General features: G+C 44.0%; 1 protein-coding gene across 1 annotated transcript in view; it reads left to right on the top strand.

Annotated features, from left to right (window-relative positions):
• LOC109869667 (voltage-dependent L-type calcium channel subunit beta-4-like) overlaps window positions 1-17,369 on the top strand; it is a 41,206-nt gene extending 23,837 nt beyond the window's left edge. The window contains exons 3-15 of the mRNA XM_031804340.1: window positions 3,936-4,055; window positions 5,255-5,377; window positions 5,552-5,673; window positions 6,075-6,124; window positions 6,470-6,489; window positions 7,193-7,273; window positions 11,949-12,007; window positions 12,168-12,268; window positions 12,520-12,671; window positions 12,956-13,051; window positions 14,691-14,861; window positions 15,048-15,109; window positions 15,388-17,369. Of these exons, the coding sequence (XP_031660200.1) occupies window positions 3,936-4,055; window positions 5,255-5,377; window positions 5,552-5,673; window positions 6,075-6,124; window positions 6,470-6,489; window positions 7,193-7,273; window positions 11,949-12,007; window positions 12,168-12,268; window positions 12,520-12,671; window positions 12,956-13,051; window positions 14,691-14,861; window positions 15,048-15,077 (1,125 nt within the window). The 3' untranslated portion in view covers window positions 15,078-15,109; window positions 15,388-17,369. The remainder of the gene's footprint in view (window positions 1-3,935; window positions 4,056-5,254; window positions 5,378-5,551; window positions 5,674-6,074; window positions 6,125-6,469; window positions 6,490-7,192; window positions 7,274-11,948; window positions 12,008-12,167; window positions 12,269-12,519; window positions 12,672-12,955; window positions 13,052-14,690; window positions 14,862-15,047; window positions 15,110-15,387) is intronic.
• Window positions 17,370-24,208: the final 6,839 nt, after the last annotated feature.

Raw genomic sequence — 24,208 nt, 5'->3', positions numbered from 1 at the left:
CAGACACCCTGGTTCAAATCCAGGCTGTATCACAACTGGCTGTGATTGACCATAGGGTGGTGCAAAATTGGGTTTGGCTGGTGTAGGCCGTTATTGTAAATAATAATGTGTTCTTAACTGACTTGGCTTGTTAAGTAAGTCAAATACTGAGAGATGCTGACTCAACTGACTGCTGTGTGTGGGGTGCCACCACCTGGACAGACTATGTTGTTGCTACCTCGTGTATTATTCGCTGTCGCTGTGTGAAATAGAAAATGCTTGATTATTTTCTTGTCAGAGAGGAATACGTGAAATGTGTGTGTCTGTGAAAGGGTGGTAGCTACTGTCGGCAATGTGCAAGGGTAGCATACCCTACCCCTGCACATCAACCCGGTTCTGGTATGTATATAGCCAAGTTATTGTTACTCATTATTTCTCTCTCTCTCTGTCTGTCTCTGTCTCTCTCTCTCTCGCTACACCACATATGTTACAGCCACGCCTACTGAATGTCATCCCCTTCTAGGATATTGTGTCTCTCCTAGTATCACATGACTGTATTGATCTGGTTTTGCTCAGATTCACAGACCAGGGAATTGGAAATTGGAATAATCTAAGAGATATTCTAAGACTCTATACTCTAGCTATGGTGTGGGACTGTGAGACCAGGACAGTGTCAGAGAGAGAGCGCCTTTATATCCATCGAGTCTATCCCTCTTCCGCTCTACCCCTCTCCACTCCTTCTCCCTGCTCTCCGGCCCTCTTTCCTCTTTCCTCTCCCCTCCTCTCTCCTCCCGTCTCTCACACTTTACTCTGAGGATGCACTGGGTGGAACTTGACAGAATCCAGCCGGGGTTCCAACTTGCTGTTACTGGAAACCGAGCAATGGTGTGTATTCATGGGATGCCAAGGGAATTGACCATGTTTCATAATTTTCCTTCAATTTGCAAGAGGCTGAATGTATCTCATGGGACAAAGCATCCGAGCGAGTGAAACAGCGCCCCTCTGTCTCTCTATGTGTAGGACACCTAATCTGATGCTGTCTGGTCCAAACGTGTATGACATTGTTGCCGCCTATTGCATTGAAGGCGAACGAAGCCAGCGAGCATCTGGCCACCCCATCTGGCCATTCAGCATTGAGCTCAACCATGAATGGTCCTGGCGCACCAAAACAAATTGTCAAGGGAAGCCCATTTGGATTTGGCGTCACTTCTATGAAATCCCATTGGTAGTATACGTCATTGACAGAAACACTTGATTTGTGTTGTTTTCCTCAGTGGGCTAGCTTAGCCAGCTAGCTAAAATTGTCCCTTTCCTCAATTAGCCATGGATGGAGATAGGGACTTGTATTTGTGGTTTTACATAATTCTCCGTACTAGCCAATGATGATTATAAAGGCGATTCTGATCCAACCATTAATTCATACATTTTTGTGCCCCTGTCCTGATAGGATGGAAGTTGAATATGTAGCTAGATGTAGAAGGCTAAAGTTAACTAGCTGCCCATGAATGGAAGTTAGGCTAGCGAGCAAGCATTTTAGCCAGGTAGCCAAGGACAACAAAAACTAAAAGTGTGTACTGTATGACAGAGTGATAGACCGTTTTGTCAACATAAACGAGAGAAGGATGGCATTGGCGTTTCTCTACAAGTAGGGTGAGTCAACATTTTTTTCTACTTGCACGAACACGCACACACACATACGGAAATCAGAACCATGGACAGCCACATCATATTTAGCTTACGTTGATTGGACTAAATTGTCACTGTATTAGACGAAGCAGAGGTGATTTGATGATGTTGAAACGTTGAAGTTGAAACGGTGCTGGAATTAGTGGAGGCAGCTCCTGTTGTCTTTGTGACTTGAGGTAACTCTCCGTGGTACCAAAACAATAGTTGTTTTAGTGGTCCAAAAATATTCGGAGACATTAACTTGCTTGGCCATGCTGCAGGTCATGTAACTGTCTGTTGCTGTACATGCAATATGCTCTGTGGACTCCACCGGGCAGAGGTTGCTATCCGGTTTTGAGATAATTTTTAAAAAGAAAAAAAAAGGTGTGGTTGAATTTATTCTGCCGCTGTGTCTTCTTATTATCTCGTCCTTTAGGTCTACGTACCACAGTCGCAGGGCATATGAATGAACAGGCTACAGTGCAAACAAAGCAATTGTCACCACACATAGGTTGTAATGTGGCATTGGTTGGGCCCCCCAGATAGCATAAGAACATGGCGGCTGGGTTTACACCTGCATGCAGAAAGGCATCTAATGTGAAACGCATACAACCGTTTCCTGTATTAGTCACTCCCATCCGCAGCACTACTAATCATTATTATAAGGCATTATAAAGGCTCATAGATGCTTCTAACAAGTTATAGAGCATTAACATAGATGACATGTTAAAACACACACAATATACAGTATATTTTTCCTGTGTATTATGTATTAGTCTCGTCCGCAGCACTACTCACCAAACTGAACTAGCGCCTTTCTTGTTAATTCTGCTTTGTTTCTTCCTGTGGTCGAAGTGTCTTTGGACGCCAGCCCCTCTCGGCACGCTTTGATATTTAAATGATACCCACAGTGTACTCTGGATTGCTAAATCCAGCCTGGTGCCCAAATGATTTTGGGACGAGGGGATGGGGAGAGAGGGGAGGAGACAGGTGAAAAGAGAAAAAGATCAAGCCCCAACATGTTTTGGGATGGGGGAGAGAGAGGGGAAGAAGGGGAGCAGGGGGTGGAGAAAGACAAGTAAAAAAAAGTTTTAAAAAAGAAAGGAAAAACTGTGCTCTGGATCGAGCCTGCAGAAATGACTTAGGAGAGGGAGGGAGGGAGGGAGGGAGGGAGGGAGGGAGGGAGGGAGGGAGGGAGGGAGGGAGGGAGGGAGGGAGGGAGGGAGGGAGGGAGGGAGGGAGGGAGGGAGGGAGGGAGGGGGAAAAAAGAGAGAGACAGGTGAAAAAAGAGAAGGCTGCCTGCTGCTGTGCCGTTGTTATTGAGCTATATTTGGAGCTGCTTTGGAAGTGGTGTGTGTGGGTGTTTTATGTGTATCAGCCTGGCGTGTGAGGAGTCAGTCTTCCTCTGGTGTGTGTGGGCCAGCTGAGACTGAAAGGAGACAGGGATTGGAAAGCGGTGACGGTGAGTGTAGAGCGTGTTGGGTTTAGGACTGACCGAGGAGGGGGAGATGTATTTTTACCCTTGACAGGTTTGTCTGACAGTGAGCTGATACGACGAGGCAATTAGTGTCTTGGACTGCTCTTCCTTTAACCAGGTTTCTTTCCGAATGTGTTGAGATATTTCAATAACTTGATACCTATCTTGGCTATGCTGTTCATGTCTCCAAAGTTGTGGCTGTGATTGTGTGGTGACTTACTGATGGTGGGCGATATGAACTTGATAATACTGTTTTGATTAGAAGATACACGTATGTTCAGAATCGTGTGGCTGAATGTGGTTGCAGCATCTATTGCAGCACAATCGACGGTAGACGTACTGTATATAATACAAGGTTTCCCTTCATTCACTTTAGTAAATAAACATTGGAACGCTACCATATGTGCTGCATGTTGTTGCTGTGCTTGCCTCACATACATGCTCCCCAGAGAGGACTGCTTTGGAAATCAGGAACTGAAGAGGAACTGGAACTGCCAGTCCCAGCTAGGCAGGTCACATGGGTGCAGGGCCAGGCCAGACAGGTACCTGCAGCAGGTAAAGGGACAGAACGTGCTCATCTCAGGTACTGGAGCAGGGAGTCCACATAAAGCCATCTGATCTGAAGTAATGGGTGACACTGAGAGCTTGGATTTGATTGATAGAAACATTATCAGCAATACAGTCAAAGTAAGTTTACAGGAAATGGGCTCCTGTGTGGTGTTATGTTTCTCCCCTTCCTGTAGGCTGACTCTCTTATTCTTCCTCTCTCTGTCTCTCTGTCTCTCTTTCTCTGTCTCTCCCTCCCTCTCTCTAGGGTTCAGCTGATTCCTACACTAGTAGACCCTCGGATTCCGACGTGTCCCTGGAGGACGACCCCGAGGCGTCTCGGCTTGAAGCCGAGCGCCAGGCCCAACTGCAGCTGGAGAGAGCCAAGGTAGGCAACTTCTCCTCCACCCGCTAGTCAGAGAGCCAAGACAAGCAACCTCTCCTCCACCCGCTAGTCAGAGAGCCAAGACAAGCAACCTCTCCTCCACCCGCTAGTCAGAGAGCCAAGATAAGCAACCTCTCCTTCACCCGCTAGTCAGAGAGCCAAGATAAGCCTACTCTCCTTCACCCGCTAGTCAGAGAGCCAAGATAAGCAACCTCTCCTCGACCCGCTAGTCAGAGAGCCAAGATAAGCAGCCTCTCCTCCACCCGCTAGTCAGAGAGCCAAGATAAGCAACCTCTCCTCGACCCGCTAGTCAGAGAGCCAAGATAAGCAACCTCTCCTCCACCCGCTAGTCAGAGAGCCAAGATAAGCAACCTCTCCTCCACCCTCTAGTCAGAGAGCCAAGATAAGCAACCTCTCCTCCACCCGCTAGTCAGAGAGCCAAGATAAGCAACCTCTCCTCCACCTGCTAGTCAGAGAGCCAAGATAAGCAACCTCTCCTCCACCCTCGAGTCAGAGAGCCAAGATAAACAACCTCTCCTCCACCCGCTAGTCAGAGAGCCAAGATAAGCAGCCTCTCCTCCACCCGCTAGTCAGAGAGCCAAGATAGGCAACCTCTCCTCCACCCTCTAGTCAGAGAGCCAAGATAAGCAACCTCTCCTCCACCCGCTAGTCAGAGAGCCACGGTAGGCAACCTCTCCTCCACCCAATAGTCAGAGAGCCACGGTAAGCAACCTCTCCTCCACCTGCTAGTCAGAGAGCCAAGATAAGCAACCTCTAATCCACCCACTAGTCAGAGAGCCATGGTAGGCAACCTCTCCTCCACCCGCTAGTCAGAGAGCCAAGATTAGTAGAGTTAGTAAGCACAGTCAGGAGTTTAGCTAGTGAGTTAGCTTGAAGCCAAATGTCAGGCCCAACTGAGTTATGGTAAGAGTTCAACTTTAGTCAGTAGAGTTTATATAGGTGTTTATTCAGGCCCAACTGCAGCAGGAGAGAGCTAATGGGAGTGACCCTTCTTCAAGCTCTCTTTTCCCTCAACTATTCCTCTGATCGTAAATGTGAATGTGTTCTCAGGCAACTAAGATGAAGCAGTTATTCAGGTCCAGATAGCCAAGGAGAGATCCCCATTGGATGGAATATTGTCAGGTAACAGAATCCTTTCATAAACACTTCATATATGTTGTGTCTCTCTCTGTCCTCCCCAGTCGAAACCGGTAGCATTTGCAGTGAAGACCAACGTGAGTTACTGTGGGGCTCTAGATGGGGACTGTCCTGTCCAAGGTGCTGCTATCAACTTTGAAACCAAAGACTTTCTACATATAAAAGAGGTGAATGGGGCTCCGTCTGCATCATCATCAACAATCCCTGTCACTATATCACTAACAATCCCTGTCCCTGTCACTATATAGCCACATTCACCACTGCTGCCATATTGTTGGAACAGCATTGACAGCAATTTCATTTGGACTTGTCTGATGTCCATTTTGTCTCTATGTCTGTAGAAATACAGCAATGACTGGTGGATCGGTCGGCTGGTGAAAGAGGGGGCGGACATCACCTTCATCCCCAGCCCGGTGAAACTGGAGGCCATGCGGATCAAACAGGAACAAAAACAGGCACAGAGGTCAGGGTTCATCCTCTCTCATACATCCCCATGCTACATTCAGAATCTCTTTCTCAGTATTCTTTCCTTGATTCCTTGTGTCCTCTTCTACCATCCTCTCCCTGCCTCCTCAAACCGTCAGCAAGGAATTCCTTGCATGACAGAGGGAGGCACAGTTGGAAGCACAGTTGGCAGCTCAGTTGGTAGCGCATGGTGCTTGCAACACCAGGATAGTGGGTTCAATTCCTGGGTCTACCCTTAGGTAAAATGTATGCACGCATGATGTTGGCTAAAAGCGTCTGCTAAATGCCATGTATTTATTATATTATGTTAAGCAAGGAGAGGATTCAAGGTAAGATAACATGCTTGTATAGTTCTTGAATCCTCAACTTGTTCTCACGCACCATGTTGCTGTCCTGCAGGAAAGCAGCGAACACATCGTCCAGCTGGAGGTCCACACCACCATCTGCAGGTGATTGACCTCACGCTTCCTTCTCGTACCTGATTCATGTGAAGTGATGGCAATGAAAAATGTCTGTCATGGCGGGACAATACAATTCTATACTACGCTATGTCGAAAAGCCTGTTTACTCATTAGACTCAACCATGTGCGCAGTATCCCGAGTGAAATGAAGTCAATTCAGGAAGAATGCCTGAAATTCAGATTCCAACCCTGACAGTGTTGCTGTTTTTTACTGGATGGGTATCAAAGGGAGCCACAGGATATCCTCTTTTCAGACACTATACCATCTGCTCTCCATAAGTAGACATGCGTCTTTGCTTTAATGCTAAATCTGTTTTCTCTTGTTTTTACAAGCCAAACAGAAGCCAAAGCAGGTATGTTGGTCATACAGGTTATTCTACTGTGTGTCAGATCCAGGAATAAAAAATGGTACCCCCTGAATACAGCCTCCTTATTGTTCTTTTATTCTGTAAAAACAATGTGCGACTTCTTTTTTTCATGGTTGCTTTAGTTTATTTAGTAAATATTTTCTTAACTCTTATTTTCCTTAAAAATGCATTGTTGGTTAAGGGCTTGTAAGTACGTATTTCATGATGAGGTTGTGTTCGGCGCGTGTGACAAATACAATTTGATTGATTTGATTTCTTGATGTGTAAAATACTCTACTCCACAGTCTTTTGTTCTTATTTAATTACACTTTGGTAGATCTTATTCTCAATGACTGGGGGGGTTATGCTTAGCCTCGTAATTACCAGGCTGATTATCACTCCGTGTAGCAACATTTTGGGAATTTTCAATACATTTCCTGATTTTCCCAAAATCCCGGTTGGAGGCTCCCGGAATAAGAAGGGAATGAGCTGACAACCAGGGAATTTATTAAAAGTTCCACGAATTTTGCAACCCTAAGCGAAACAGAATGCAAGCTTGCAAGACTTCCAGGTGGTTGTATAAGGTTAGGTTATGCTTGGGCTCAGAGTTTTCCCTGACCACATGATCTGTCCAGGAAAAACTCTGGGCTCTGTTATGGTCTTTAAAGTATAAGTTGTTCCTAGCCCAGTGTGTGTGTCTCCTGTGCAGACAGAGCATCTCCCACCCTATGATGTTGTTCCCTCCATGAGGCCGGTGGTGTTGGTGGGGCCCTCCCTGAAAGGCTATGAGGTGAGAAGCTGGTTGAAACACACACATGCAAGTACGCACGCACACACACCCTCACAGAGACACACAAGTATGCACGCACACACACAAACTTCCATTCCATTAGCCCATTAGGCCAACCCCATAAACTTATTATGATCAAATTACACTACATTATGATACAGTAACTATATGAATCATGTGCTGCCCACTCACAATCACATAGAAAATCAACACGTAGCATATAATTAGATGAAATCTCTCTCTCCTTTAACATTTTCACTCTGCCTCTGCCACCCCTCTCTCTCTCTCTCTCTCTCTCCTGTGTGACTGCGGAGGCTGAGAGCCAAGCCGTTTGTTTTGTGTGTCTGTGAAATATTTATGCATTTCTCTCGTGATGTGCTTTGGGGATGCTCCGGAGGCATACGTCAGCCTTCTCTCTCTCCTTCTCCATCCCTCCCTCTCTCTTTCTCTCTCTTTCTCTTCTCTCATTTTCTCTCTCTTTGTCTTTCTCTGCCTTTCTCTCTCTCCCTCTCTCCCTCTCCAAGACAGCAGGGAAGTTGCAGCAGTAGGAGTTCATGGTTTTATCCCCTATTTCACAAGGCATCTTTTTATTTTTATAGGCGGCCACTCCTCGTCTCTCTCTCTCACTCACACACACACACACACACACACACACACACACACACACACACACACACACACACACACACACACACACACACACACACACACACACACACAGGCTGGGCCAGGCAAAGGTTTCTCTGTCTGCTCCTCCACAGAGATTACCGCTCTCTAAGCTCCACTGCCACAGTCAGACTAACATTGTCTTCAGTGAGATGGAAAGACAGGAACACTCAGACCCATGTTGTCTACTTCCTATAGTTACACAAACAGACCACACACATAGATCTGTCCTTATTTAATAAAGGACATAGAGATGTTGGTTCCTTGACTTTTTAAATATTTCAGAGAGGGAGAGTGGGAGGGAGAAGGGGAGGCCGAGAGAGAGGTTTGTTGGAGAACAATGGCCAAATCAGATATAAAGTGACATTCAGTTGACCATCTCCATATTTATTTATTATCGCCATCGAAATGCTAGATCCAACAAGAACATCAAGGGGTTAGAAATCAGGTCGATGTTTGCCGATGGCTCAATTTTTTTCTTAAGTCCGCAATCTAGATCCCTGCACAGTCTCATTTAAGATTTTGATCACTTTTCTTGTCTCTCTGGAATAAAACCTAATTATGACAAGTGTACCATATCACGTATCAATAGTTTACCAATTCAACGAGCGGATGGTGAAGTAGACATACTTGGTATTCATACAGCGTCTCAAAAAAACTTACCACAACCAATTTCAATAGAAAAGTTGCAATTAAGTCTTTGGTCTTATCACAATTTGCTGGAATGTTTGCATCATGAAGTTCTATGCAACTGCAGGCCTTGTAAAAAATGTACTCACATCTGTCATCACTATTATGTTGATTGATTGATTCCAGTTAATAATTTTGGATTGAAAACGTATAGGCAGCCTAGCTAGCCCACTTTGAATATAAACCAAATTTGATCACATTCATATTTTCTCCTGATACACAAATGGACTATAAATACATAACGTTACCAATTAGTTTACCCTGAACAAATGGACAGGGAACATAGGCTGTATGCAACTGCTCTTGTTAGTAGCCTACAGTTGATCAGACGGAAACATTGTCTAGCTTTCATCCCATACAGCATGTCAGATCTCTAATGTCTAGGTGTAGCCTAGGCTGCTGCAACACTTATATCATTAGTTTTTGTTCGTGTCTGTCCGGAGTGATTATGTGTTTTCATCTTTGCTAAATAAATACCCGGAGGAAAGTGGAAAGCCTACTTGAGGGCACGCGAAATGGATGATGCGATGGAAGCTATAAAATCAGTCGAAAGTTCGATATGTTCTGCAAGTAAAGCATTGTTACGTGGAATTAACTCTGCGAGCTCTTTGTAGTTTCCCTTGTCGGAGGAACTGTCCCTCTCGTAAGTGTCCTCTAAAAGAAAATTCTTGCATGCCCAAAAAACGCAGTGGTGTTGATAAGCCGCTTGAGAACATCCCTGTTTCTTCTAACTTTCTCGTTGTGTCGCGCAGTTTGAATACACAGACCTTCGTCATGATGGATGCTGGCTTTTTCCCAGAAGCTTGAATCTGATGTGGGCATGTATATGCTGCCTGCTAAACAATCTATGATCTTCGAGTCACTGTACCCACCTTTTGACCAAGGCTCAGATTTTCCAAAGGGCGGCCAAGGCCAGCAATACAGGCGGCTTGAAGAAAGGCTCCTTGCTAACCAGCTATACTTTTGATACCAGTTGGTGTTGAACGTACTCACCTTTTCATCCTTCTTCATGAAACTTCTCAGGCAGAGGTTGACCCTCATTTTTAATTTGCACCGTGTACCCCAGAGAATGACAGAGGTTCTTCAACAAAAATACCACAACATTTTCGGCAGCGTTGGTCATTCTACCATTCTGGCGGAGAAAACTGCACAATCGCGCTGGTAACGTTAGCTAGCTAGCTACTGAAGTTAGCAATGCACATTTAAATAAATTGCACTAGCTGGACACAAAAATAAAGTTCTAAAACCAAGAAAACTATTTATAATATACTTCCTCCGTCTCCTGTAATTGAAAAAAACGAATTTGAATTGAATAATATAAAAAAAATGATCACTTTTCACTCTTAATCTCTATCCAACAATGTCAACAAGCTTCTCAACACACAGAACCCCCATAATGCTCTGTGGCATAATCCCAATATAACTCGCTAGGTTCATTCTCTAATCCTAATTCTATGATTGGATGGACAACATGTCAGTTCATACTGCAACATTTTTGACTGTGGTCATAATTACCATATATGAAGTCAATGTAGCCAAAGGAGGACGGAAGCTAGCTGTCCTCCGGCTACACAATGGTGCTACCCCAGACAGTGCTGTTGAAGTTACTGTAGACCTTCACTGCAAAACAGTGTATTTTAAACAGTTATTTGGTGACATATGAATATATTTAATACAGCTTTATCTAAAATGATAACTTTTGTAATGTTTCACTATTTTTATTTGTATGAAATTTCACTGAGGAGGATGGTCCTCCCTTTCCTCCTCTGAGGAGCCTCCACTGATGCATACAACAATCTCAGCTCTGTAGATTTTGCTACAAAGATTATTGGTATTGCTCCTATGTAGCTTGTTTCTGGTCACAGAAAAAATCACAACATTCACTTAAAATTAACCTTACAAATAGCAGTGTTGGGTCATTTAGAAATCCATATTCAATCAGTCAATAATATAATAATACTCGTAGGAAATGTTTTCATCTTGAGCTCACAATCTGTGGATACTATGCAATTAGATTAAAAATTCATGTAAAACATCACAGCACAATTGAAAAATATAGGGCACATGGAAACCAAACGAGGGTGGTCTATGGTGATAGGTGGGATGGGCTGAGAGTGGCTGAGGGGTGGGATTAAAGAGCTGAGGTCTATGGTGATAGGTGGGATGGGCTGAGAGTGGCTGAGGGGTGGGATTAAAGAGCTGAGGTCTATGGTGATAGGTGGGATGGGCTGAGAGTGGCTGAGGGGTGGGATTAAAGAGCTGAGGTCTAAGGTGATAGGTGGGATGGGCTGAGAGTGGCTGAGGGGTGGGATTAAAGAGCTGAGGTCTATGGTGATAGGTGGGATGGGCTGAGAGTGGCTGAGGGGTGGGATTAAAGAGCTGAGGTCTATGGTGATAGGTGGGATGGGCTGAGAGTGGCTGAGGGGTGGGATTAAAGAGCTGAGGTCTATGGTGATAGGTGAGATGGGCTGAGAGTGGCTGAGGGGTGGGATTAAAGAGCTGAGGTTTATGGTGATAGGTGGGATGGGCTGAGAGTGGCTGAGGGGTGGGATTAAAGAGCTGAGGTCTATGGTGATAGGTGGGATGGGCTGAGAGTGGCTGAGGGGTGGGATTAAAGAGCTGATGTATGGTATTGTATTATTGTTATGTGACTGCTGTATAGAAAAGTACCATGCATGTAAAATGTATGTAGATGTAGCATAAAAATTTGTCCTCCTGAAGAGGGGGGGGGGGGGGGGGGTGTATGATGGATGGCTTAATAAGCATCCAGTTGTCCAATCATATGGTTCACTGCAGCTCAGCGGTCAGTGGGGGGTGGTAAGTGTGTTGTTGTGATCGGGAGGGTGGTGTGTTCAGGAAGTGTCAGCATTTGAAGGCCTGTGACCAGTGTCTGTGATGTCACCGATAACATGCCCTGGAAGACTATTCCATATATGGACAACAGAGTGTAGGAAGCTTCTGTACAGGGAGCATGTTGTGGCGAACGATCGTTTTGACTAGATGGTATACAGTTTACGTCAGAATTGACCAGAATGGACTTTTCGTAGCAGGTTAGGAGAACTTAGAAAGTCTAAGCTCTTGGGGGAGTGGGGGGAATGTGGAATTGTTTTAAGATGGTCATAGCATGGATCATTTAGCTATTTGATTTTGAATGTTAGCTAAATTGTCAGAGGCGGTCTCATATTGTTATACCACCAAAATGTCACGAATAAGGACACTAACATGACGTCCATTCTAAAAGCTCTGTGACTCTGGCCATGACCATTCAGGGGTCAGTGCTCTCTCCTAACCAATCATCATCCTCCCCTCTGTGTTCCAGGTAACGGACATGATGCAGAAGGCCCTGTTTGACTTCCTGAAACACAGGTTTGATGGGAGGTGGGTACAGCCAGAACCACTACGGAATAAGTTGTCAAATTGTTTTGTGAAAATGCTTGCTGATTTTGAATGCAGTGTACCCGCTTGTGTGGCTGGAATTGTATTCTTAAATAGTCCAATTAAATTGAATCTATCCATCTGAATGTATCTATCTTTTCAGAATCTCTATCACACGGGTGACTGCTGATCTGTCATTAGCCAAAAGGTCTGTACTGAACAAGAAGGCCATCATGGAGAGGTCCAACACACGCTCCAGTCTAGGTGAGTGGAGGATGACTTGTTCAGCTTTAATTACTAAAATTCTGGAGCTTTCAAATGTTGATCTTCATTTTGGGTCTGGAATAGCCCTCAGTCAGTCCTGTGGGAAATCGTTTAGACAGCTGTGTTGATGGTTGTACTATATCCCTCAGGACCAACATCACACTTTCTCTTCTCTGTACTTACTGTGCCTTCTGTGGTTCTGTTGGTCTGTGCCACCTGACTGTAATTCTCTGTGTATGTTGGGGTGGTAGCTGAGGTCCAGAGTGAGATTGAGAGAATTTTTGAGCTGGCTAAGACCTTACAGCTCGTAGTTCTGGATGCAGACACCATCAACCACCCAACACAACTCCTCAAAACATCCCTGGCTCCTATCATCGTTTATGTTAAGGTGTCCTCTCCAAAGGTAAGGACTGATCCACTACCTGCACACTGTCAGTCAGTCAGCAAAAGAGCCAGCGAGACAATCAGCCAGCCCGCCCGCCAAACCAGTCAGCTAGCCAGCTAGTCAGCCAGACAGTCAGCCAATAAGCCAGTCAGACAGCTAGTCAGCCAGTCAGACAGCTAGTCAGCCAGCCAGACAGCTAGTCAGCCAGTCAACCAGTCAACCAGCCAGCCAGCCAGTCAGCCAACCAGTAAAGCCAGCCAGTAAGCCAGTCAGTCAGTTAATATTTTTCTCCCCTCTCCCAGGTTCTTCAGAGGCTCATCAAATCTCGGGGGAAATCTCAAAGTAAACACCTCAACGTACAGATGATGGCAGGAGACAAACTAGCACAGTGTCCACCCGTATGTAATGAAAATAATACGTAAACATTTATTTCCATTGTGCAACAATCACAAAGTGTACGGTACTGTCTTTCCACTCTAATGGAATACGTGCCCTCACCAGTTAGGGGTGTTAGCATCATTCCCTTGAGGCTTACCATTTAGATAAAGTGTTAATTTGAGTTGGGTTTTTGACGTTGCCATCTACAGTGCATTCAGAAAGTATTCAGATCTCTTTTTCCACATTATTGTTACGTTACAGCCTTATTCTAAAATGTATTAAATAAAGTTTTTTTCTCATCAATCTACACACAATACATAATGACAAACCGAAAACAGGTTTTAGAAATATTTGCAAATGCATAAAAAATAACAAACAGAAATACCTTATTGACATAAGTATTCAGACCCTTTGCTATGAGACTTAAAATTGAGCTCAGGTGCATCCTGTTTCCATTGATCTTCCTTGAAATGTTTCTACAACTTGATTGGAGTCCACCTTTGGTAAATTCAATTGATTAGACATGATTTGGAAAGGCACAGCCCTGTCTATATAAGGTACCACAGTTGACAGTGCATGTCAGAACAAAAACCAAGCCTCTAGGTTGAAGGAATTGTCCGTAGAGCTCCGAGACAGGATTGTGTCGAGGCACAGATCTGGGGAAAGGTACTAAAACATTTCTGCAGCATTGAAGGTCCCCAAGAACACAGTGGCCTCCATCATTCTTAAATGAAAGAAGTTTGGAACCACCAAGACACTTCCTAAAGCTGTCCGCCCAGCCAAACTGAGCAATCGGGAGAGAAGGGCCTTGGTCAAAGAGGTGACCAAGAACCCAATGGTCACTCTGACAGAGGACAACCATCTCTGCAGCACTCCACCAATCAGGCCTTCATGGTAGAGTGGCCAGATGGAAGCCATTCCTCAGTAAAAGGCACATGACAGCCGGCCAAAAGGCACCTGAAGGACTCTGACCATGAGAAACAAGATTCTCTGGTCTGATGAAACCAAGACTGAACTCTTTGGCATGAATGCCAAGCGTCACGTCTGGAGTAAACCTGGCACCATCCCTACGGTGAAGCATGGTGGTGGCAGCATCATGCTGTGGGGATGTTTTTCAGCGGCAGGGACTGGGAGACTAGTCAGAATTTAGGGAAAGATGAATGGAGCAAACTATAGAGGGATTCTTGATGAAAACCTGATCCAGAGAGCTGGGGCGAAGGTTCACTTCCAACAGGACAACCAACCTAAGCACACAGCCAAGACAATGCAGTAGTGGCTCTGAGACAAGTCCCTGAATGTCCTTGAGTGGCCCAGCCAGAGCCCGGACTTGAGCCTGTTTGAACATCTCTGGAGAGACCTGAAAATAGCTGTGCAGCAACGCTCCCCATCCAACCTGACAGAGCTTGAGAGGATCTTCAGAGAAGAATGGGAGAAACTCCCCAAATACAGGTGTGCCAAGCTTCTAGCGTCATACCCAAGAAGACTCGAGGCTGTAATCACTGCCAAAGGTGCTTCAACAAAGTACTAAGTGAAGGGTCTGAATTGATGAGGTAAAATAACTATTTAATCCATTTTTAGAATAAGGCTGTAACGTAACAAAATGTGGCAAAAGTAGAGTGGTCTGAATACTTTATGAATGCACTGTATCTCATCTCTCAGGAGATGTTTGATGTGATCCTGGATGAAAACCAGCTGGAGGATGCATGTGAACACCTGGCAGAGTACCTGGACATCTACTGGCGTGCCACTCACCTGCCCTGTTCCACCCCCCTCAACCCCCTATTGGACCAAAGCGTGGTCACTCCGCCCTCTGCTAACTCCAGCCAACAGGCGAGCTCCTCTCAGCATGATGTTTGAAGACCAATAGGTTCCATGCATGTCTTTTTTAAAATTGTGCAGGGCGAATGGAAGAAAAAAAATATGACCTTGTATGCCACCAAAGAATCTGGCCCTGAATCTGTGGTCAATCTGTTGCTTTCTATTCTCTCATTCATCCTTGTCTTTTTGTGTTTCCAGTTCTCAGAGACTCAAGAGTTAATAGAATGATCACTACCTAGCTACCACAGACACAGACCTGGGTGAGTAGGACCCCCTCAGCAGTCACTATCCCTCCCTACACTCTTAGAAAAAAAAATTGTTCTCTAGAACCTAAAACGTTATTCGGCAGTCCCCATAGGGGAACCATTTGAATAACCCTTTTTGGTTCCATGTAGAACCCTTTCCACAGAGGGTTCTACGTGGAACCAAAAAGGGTTCTAACCTGCAACCCAAAAGGTTTATACCTGGAACCAAAAAGGGGACAGCCGAAGAACCATTTTTCTTTATTCTGCTCTACTCTGTTTTATTCTATAAGAAGCAGCCACTGCTGTGGTTCAGAGGTAAGGGGTCAGAAGTCCGAGGTCACTGGGGGTCACGGGGGGACCAGGGGTCGGCAGCCTTCGTTCCTGTCTGGATAGGCACCATCTCCACAGGCCTGCCCCTCTCAATCCTGGAGAGGTAGAAGGAGGTGGACGACAGGGGGACAGGGCAGCTTGCATCTGAGAAAGACAGAAGGAGAAGGAGGTTGAGGAGCAGTAAGAGGAGCATGACCAGGAGGAGGAAAACACCCCCCCACCCCCCTGATAAAGACGGACCCCCATCTCCACGCTGCCCCCTGCTGGAGAGTCCTCCCAGAGTCCCCTGACTGATCCCACAGCCACCTGATGCTTCTCAGGGCCAATCACTGCAACAGCACGCAACAGGAAAACAAACCAGAGCAGTGACCGGACCTCCAGCTTGACCCAGACCAAACCCTCTCGCCCCTTACATCCCCAAACCTCACTCTTCGCCCCCACCCTAACCCTCACCGCTATAAGCACTCTAAACCACTTAGCGATAGCACCCAAACAGTTATGTAAAACCCACTGAACCAGCCCATGTGTTTTCACTAAGGGCAGGCCTTTCCAGACACAGATGGGTTGGTCCAGGTCTGGTCTTAGACAGTTCACACTCTGAAACAACAAGTGTAATCTAATGCTTAATAATGCTTAGACTGTTGCATAGTGTGGCATAGGTCTCTTCCTAAAATCACTGTCCAATCGGAATTTATGAATGTGCTTAGAGTACAGTACAGTAGGGTAGAGTACAGTACAGTAGGGTAGAGTACAGTACAGTAGGGTAGAATATAGTACAGTAGGGTAGAGTATAGTACAGTAGGGTAGAGTACAGTAGGGTAGAGTACAGTAGGGTAGAGTACAGTAGCCCCCCACAATCAACAACTCCTCTCTTTAAAGCTCTAAGGTTTCTTACGCTTTCTAAAGATGTACTGAGGAACGTGGAAATGAAGGACAATGACATATCTCCCACATTTAGAAACCATTTCGGGATGGCTTCCGCCACCACCATTTTCTGTGAGTCGCGATTTAAAGATTGGACCAAATTATTTGCTGTAAATAGGGCACACTGGGCACCACCGTGTTCCGATGTGTTCAGGCACCTGGTCAGTACTGTATGTAATGACCAGAACTGTTCTCTTCCTTTATTGCTTGCGTTCTCTTGCTTGACAGCTTGTTTTTTTTTCATGGCCTGTTTGGTATTGTATTGTTCCCGTAACAGACTGGTATTGTAGGCCTTATATGGTGACACGGAGGAATAAAGTATGCATGAATCAAAGCACATCAAAGCACAAACTAGCACATTGCCTTCTACAGCTCTTGTGTATCTTTATCATGTTTCAACAGAATGTATCAACAGGAGGTCAGAGTAGCTTAGCCATTATATTCACCAATCTGAACGCAGGCAGGCACCCAGATAAGAGGAGTCAGATCACGCACGTTGTTTATTTATTTATTTTTATGACCAAAAACATCATCAGTACTTGAGGAGATACATTAACCATTTGTAAGTTCAAAACATTTAGGGCACACAGAAAAACTCTCCCTAAAACCAATTCCAGTTTCTCCTTAATGTATTCTTGCATGCCTTATCACTGTACAGCCCACATTACAGGACTTTACTGTATCTCTCCTCCCACTGTTCAACCTGTTCTCTCCTCAGACACTACATTACACTCAACATATATAAGCAGTTGATTGCGAATTCTGATAACAAGTTCAGTTTAAGTTCTGATAAAAAAGTGTAGTTAAAGTCCCAGCACTTCAATGATGAGTGGCCTATAAAGACTATGCTTCCACAATAATTCAGTTCTCATGAATTATGATGTAAATCTACCTATCCACTGTTATCCAAGCTTGTCCGTTTCACTTCCTGTTTTTCTTTCGTTGGGAGCGAGGGACCTCTAGTGTTGGGCTTGTGTCATGACACCCGAAGTAACACGTTACTGAATGTCATCCAACGTAATACCATCCCCCAAATGTCAACTCATGTATCTGAATAAAATAGATATATTCACTAGTTACAGTGCTCTGCTTGAGGACAAGGAGAATGATGATATGTTGCCAATATGTAGATCAAAAACTATTTTTATGAGCTTCCAACCCTTACAGGAGCTACATGTACATTTCCGCATTGTAGTAATACATACCTGAAGCTTTCCCAAGCAAACAACACCATAAATCACAGCGCAGGATGCATCTCACTATAGAAAAACACGCACATGCCATTAATTGATCATTGTTGCTATATCATTACAAAACTGTATATGAATTACGTGAATTACTACCACAGTTATTTAATCGAATGTATGTGCATGATAAATCCTATTTATTTTAGTAGAAGCACATATTTATTTTACAAGTAGAAGGGCTTTACAGGATCATAGTCAGTCACTGGAGCTTTTCACATCTCATTCTGAAGAGAAAATGAACTGATGACTTGCGTAGCCAATTAATTACATTATGTATGCACTCTAAGGTCACTTACATGTATTGTATAATTAATATTCATTCTCAGTTCTTCCTCAGTGATAACAAGGTGCACAAAATCTATAAACTGTTGACATAAAATCATCTGGAAAATGTACTGTAGGTACTTGATCATGTCTTCAAAGCCTCATAAGCATGTATTTATACATAAATTGTGTATTTTCTCCATTCTTAGTATGAAACGTGGAATCTGTCCAAAATGGCACCATTTTCCCTTTTGCCATTTCCCCTATATAGTACAATATATAGGAAATAAGATGCCGTTTCAGATGCAACCACAGTAGTTATTTGGAACCATCTTGAGTATTGCCTCTATTGATTGACCCCTAACCCAACATGTTACAATTTTGAGAAATTGTGTAAAGCCTGGCTTATACTTAGTCTAAGGATATGTCTGTAGACCACTAGATGGCGACCTCAGACAGTCAGTCGTTAGACCTACAGTAACGTAACCTTGAGACTTGAGAACTACAAAACATACACACCAACCAAGCACAGTTCTACCACTGAAACACAACAATCAGCATCAATCCCACTTGCCAATATTACATTTTTTCATGCAGGTAATTTATATAAATAATAATATAAGTCAAATTGATGGATATCCAAGGCACATGTTTTTCACAATTATCAATGTCTATTGTTTTGCTTTAGTTTTTCCAGACATACCTAAATTCTGTATGCAATACAAAGTCTTCTATCATTGACAAGACAGTAGCTGAGACTATCAAGACTCCTCTTCTGTTTAAGACGGGGTAATATTGCACTATTTTCATTTTATGTCTGCTTTATATTTATAATGCTATAAGTGCACTAAATGTAACTCTGCTGTACCCACCACCTACAATACTGAGTATGATGTCTGGTGTGATAACCCATGTCTATGACTTCAGAAAAGTCAACAATTGAAATGTCCTACAACTGTACCTAATTATGTACAGAATGCATCTGATTTCAATAGCACATTAGGAATAATAAGAAACGAAATAAATAAACGGAACGTTTTATTGATGCTTACAAACGGTGTGGTTATTTTACTTCTGAAAACAACAAGTAACCACAGTAGTTATTTGGAACCATTTTGAGCAGCTACCGAAGCTAGCACCCGTTAGCCTCGAGCCAGGCGCATCTCCCGGCTAGCAAAGGAAAGTACTCCAGCTGCATTACCTATTTTGCCAATTGCCTGGACCCGTCAATCCATCACGACTGGTCTGCCAATCTAATTCCGTCCGATGTGCCCTCAAACAGCCTTTGCCGGACGTCGGTGAAGACACTTCTGCTAGCCGCGGCCTGCTAACATTATGAACGCCGTGTCACAGCTTCCCTGTTTCATCTATTGCTGTTCACTGGATCCTATGATCACTTAGCCACTAGTCCCAATCACTAAAGTTGTAGACTTATATATCTCTCACTAACTTTAAGCATTAGCTATCTGAGCAGCTCACCGATCGCTTCAGCTGTACACAGCCCATCTGTAAATAGCCCATCCAGCTACCTACCACATCCCCATATTGTTTTTATTTACTTTTTGGGGGCTTTTTTAGACACCAGTATTTCTATTTGCACATCATCATCTGCACATCTATCACTCCAGTGTTCATCTGCTAAATAGTAATTACTTCGCTACTATGGCCTATTTATTGCCTCACCTCCGTACTCCATTTGCACACATTGTACATAGATTTTTCTATTGTGTTATTGACTGTACTTTTGTTTATCCCACGTATCCCATGTGTTGTTGCCTACTGTCGCAATGCTTTGCTTTATCTTGGCCAAGTTTCAGTTGTAAATGAGAACTTGTTCTCAACTGGCCTACCTGGTTAAATAAAAAAACAGGACAATGACCCAAAACACACATCCAGGCTGTCTAAGGGCTATTTGACCAAGAAATAGAGTGATGGTGCTGCATCTGATGACCTGGCCTCCACAATCACCCGACCTCAACCCAATTGAGATGGTTTGGGATGAGTTGGACCGCAGAGTGAAGGAAAAGTAGTCAACAAGTGATCAGCATGAGTGGGAATTCCTTCAGGACTGTTGGAAAAGCATTCGTCATGAAGCTGGTTGAGAGAATGCCAAAAGTGTGCAAAGCTGTCATCAAGAATCTAAAATATATTTAGATTTGTTTAAGCAATAGTTGAATAGAATGGCCATACAGTATATACATATGAAATGGGTAAAACAGTATGTAAACATTATTAATGTGTCAGTGTTCCATTATTAAAGTAACCAGTGTTCCATGTCTATGTACATAGGGCAGCAGCCTCTAAGGTGCAGGGTTGAGTAACTGGGTGGTAGCCGGCTAGTGACAGTGACTAAAGTTCAGAGCAGGGTACTGGTTGGAAGTGGTCTGATGGCCTTGAGATAGAAGCTGTTTTTCAGTCTCTCGGTCCCAGCATTGATGCAGCTATACTGTTTCCGCCTTGGTGGCGGGGTGAACAGGCTGTGGCTCGTGGCTGAGGACCTTGATGATCGTCTTGGCCTTCCTGTGACACCGGGTGCTGTAGATGTCCTGGAAGGCAGGCCCTGGTGTGCCGACAGTGATGTGTTGGGCAGACCACATCACCCTCAGGAGAGCCCTGCGGTTGGTGCAGTTGCCGTACCATCAGGTATACAACTAGAGATAGGATGGCAGAGAGAGGGGAAGAGAGAGAGATCGAGAGAAAGAGGGAATAAGAGCTAGAAAGAGAGAGAGAGAGAGACAGATCTGCTGCAGCAACAGAATATTACATTCAATCCCAGCCAAATGTATTCGACTCATCATACTTGCTAGGTCAACACCGCCGTCTGCTGGTGGCACACTGTTGTTGTTTGCAACTACTTTTTATTTTTTTATTTCACCTTTATTTAACCAGGTAGGCCAGTTGAGAACAAGTTCTCATTTACAACTGCGACCTGGCCATGATAAAGCAAAGCAGTACGACAAAAACAACAACACAGAGTTACACATTAACACACGTACAGTCAATAACACAATAGAAAAGTCTATGTACAGTGTGTGCAAATCTAGAAGAGTAGGGAGGTCAGGCAATACATTGGCCATAGAGGCAAAATAATTACAATTTAGCATTAACACTGGAGTGATAGATGTGCAGATAATGATGTGCAAGTAGAGATACTGGGGTGCAAAAGAGCAAGAGGGTAAGTAACAATATGGGGAGGAGGTAGTTGGGTGTGCTATTTACAGATTGGCGGTGTAACGGTACAGTGATCAGTAAGCTGCTCTGACAGCTGATGCTTAAAGTTAGAGAGGGAGATATAAGACTCCAGCTTCAGTGATTTTTGCAATTTGTTCCAGTCGTTGGCAGTAGACAACTGGAAGGAAAGTCGGCCAAAGTAAGTGTTGGCTTTGGGGATGACCAGTGAAATATACCTGCTGGAGCGCGTGCTACGGGTGGGTGTTGTTATGGTGACCAGTGAGCTGAGATAAGGCGGGGCATTACCTAGCAAAGACTTATAGATGACCTGGAGCCAGTGGGTTTGGAGACGAATATGTAGTGAGGGCCAGCCAACTAGAGCATACAGGTCGCTGTGGTGGTTAGTATATGGGGCTTTGGTGACAAAACGGATGGCACTGTGATAGAATCCATCCAGTTTGCTGAGTAGAGTGTTAGAGGCTATTTTGTAAATGACATCGCCAAAGTCGAGGATCGGAAGGATACTACCTCAATAATCCTGATTAACTGGTGTCTGTATATATCCTTGCTACTCTTTTTTCAAATGTTTTTTTACTGTTGTTTTATTTCTTTACTTACCTACACACACACACACACACACACACACACACACACACACACACACACACACACACACACACACACATACCTTTTTTTCACACCATTGGTTAGAGCCTGTAAGTAAGCATTTCACTGTTGTATTCGACGCACGTGACAAATAAACTTTGAATTGATTTGATTAGTCAGTTTTACGGGGGTATGTTTGGCAGCATGAGTGAAGGAGGCTTTGTTGCGAAATAGGAAGCCAAATCTAGATTTAATTTTGGATTGGAGATGCTTAATGTGAGTCTGGAAGGAGAGTTTACAGTCTAACCAGACACCTAGGTATTTGTAGTTGTCCACATATTCTAAGTCAGAACCGTTCAGTAGTGATACTAGTCGGGCAGGAGGGTGCGGGCAGCAATCGTTTGAAGATCATGCACTTAGTTTTACTAGCATTTAAAAGCAGTTGGATGCCACGGAAGGAGTGTTGTATGGCGCCGATGCTCGTTTGGAGGTTTGTTAGCACAGTGTCCAAAGAAGGGCCAGATGTATACAGAATGGTGTCGATTTCTGTTGAAAAACAGATGATAGTTCCAGTGGCGACCCGTCACTCAGGGCGTTTTGAGCCTCACATTTTTTGCTTGCCTGTTTTGCATGTTATTTTGGCATTAATAGTACTTATCGTGGGGACACTACGTCACCACCAAGTATAAGGGTAGACATTGGAAATTCTAGCCCCTTATGTGCTGTCATAGAGTTACATTAGAAGTGTCCATCCAAGAAGGCTCAAGGTCATTGGTCACAGATAAAATGAAGTCCAATCACGTTATATCTACAGTAGCTTTGATTACTCATGTCAAAATCATACTTTCAAAATCTTAGCTAGCAGTCATCATCATGAATCAAGATGACAATCTACTGGCAAATCATGTGAAGAGAAATAACGAAGAGAAATTATAGATCAAATGTATCGGTGCTCATAGTTACAGTGCAGTTAATGTATTGTTTAGTGTTGTGTTGTGTAGTGTGTTTGCTGGCACTTTGTTTTTGTTTTTTTCCACCAAGATTTACATGCTAAAATCGGCACTGGATAGTCCCATTAAGGTCAAAGCAGATGCGATGGCGTATCACTGCAGAATACTTTGGTAGCCATGTGTAAAGGAGTGCGTAACTGGCTGCAGGAAAGTCAGGTGCAGGAGAGCAGAAATACGTAGCAAACGGAGCCCTTCATTGAGGCAAACAACACACGGCACTCAGAATGCTAAACGCACACGGGTTACAATAACCCGGCGCAAACCAGCCTGGAGTACACATACATTTACACATAACAATTCCACACACAGACATGGGGGGAAACAGAGGGTTATATGCAAGACGAGTAATGAGGGAATGCAAACCAGGTGTGCGGGAAAACAAATGGAAAATGAAAGGTGGATCAGCGATGGCTAGAAGACCAGTGACGTCGAGCGCCGAACGCCAACCGAACAAGGAGAGGGACCGACCTCGGCGGAAGTCATGACACCATGCTGGTTAAGTGTGCTTTCAATTCTAAATAAATCACTGACAGTGTCACCAGCAAAGCTCCCCCACACCATCACACCTCCTCCTCCATGCAGGGAACCACACATGCAGAGATCATCCGTTCACCTACTCTGCGTCTCACAAAGACACGGCAATTGGAACCAAAAATGTCACATTTGGAGCAAAGGACAGATTTCCACCGGTCTGATGTCCATTAATCATGTTTTTTGGGGCCAAGCAAGTCTCCTCTTCTTATTGGTGTCCTTAAGTAGTGGTTTCTTTGCAGCAATTCGCTTGATGGTTTTTGCGACTGCGCTTGAAGAAACTTTGAAAGTTTCTCTTTGCTTATTTGAGCTGTGCTTGCCATAATATGGACTTGGTTGTTTACCAAATAGGGCTATCTTCTGTAAAACAACCCTACCTTGTCACAACACAACTGATTAGCTCAAGAAGGAAAGAAATTCCACAAATGAACTTTTAACAAGGTACACCTGTTAAGTGAAATGCATTCCAGGTGACTTCTCATGAATCTGGTTGAGAGAATGCCAAGAGAGTGCAAAGCTGCCATTAAGGCAAAGGGTGGCTACTTTCAAGAATCACAAATGGATGGGTTTAACACTTTCTTGGTTACTTATTTCATAGTTTTGATGTCTTCACTATTATTCTACAAGGTAGAAAATAGTAAAAAATAAAGAAAAACTCTTGAATGAGTAGGTGTGTCCAAACTTTTGACTGGTACTGTATATATATATATTTATACTTATACTCCGGACTCCAACATTGCTCCTAATATTTCTAGATTTCTTAATTCCATTCTTTTACTTTTATATTTGTGTGAATTGTGTGTTGTTAGATATTCCTGTACTGTTGGAGCTAGGAACACAAGCATTTCACTACACCCGCAATAACATTTGTTAAATATGTGTATGCGACCAATAAAATGGCCGCATTATATGATTTGATGCTGTGGTACATGCATTCATAGAGATGAATGTATCTCTATTCCCGTCTCTCCCTGTCTTGTGCTGTGCTGTGTGCCAGGCTTTGGTCAGGGAGGTCCAGCTCTCTCTCTCCA

This window comes from Oncorhynchus kisutch, linkage group LG24 (assembly GCF_002021735.2).
Source record: "Oncorhynchus kisutch isolate 150728-3 linkage group LG24, Okis_V2, whole genome shotgun sequence".
NCBI classification, from domain to species: domain Eukaryota; kingdom Metazoa; phylum Chordata; class Actinopteri; order Salmoniformes; family Salmonidae; genus Oncorhynchus; species Oncorhynchus kisutch.
This window is presented reverse-complemented; position numbering and strand designations above follow the sequence as displayed.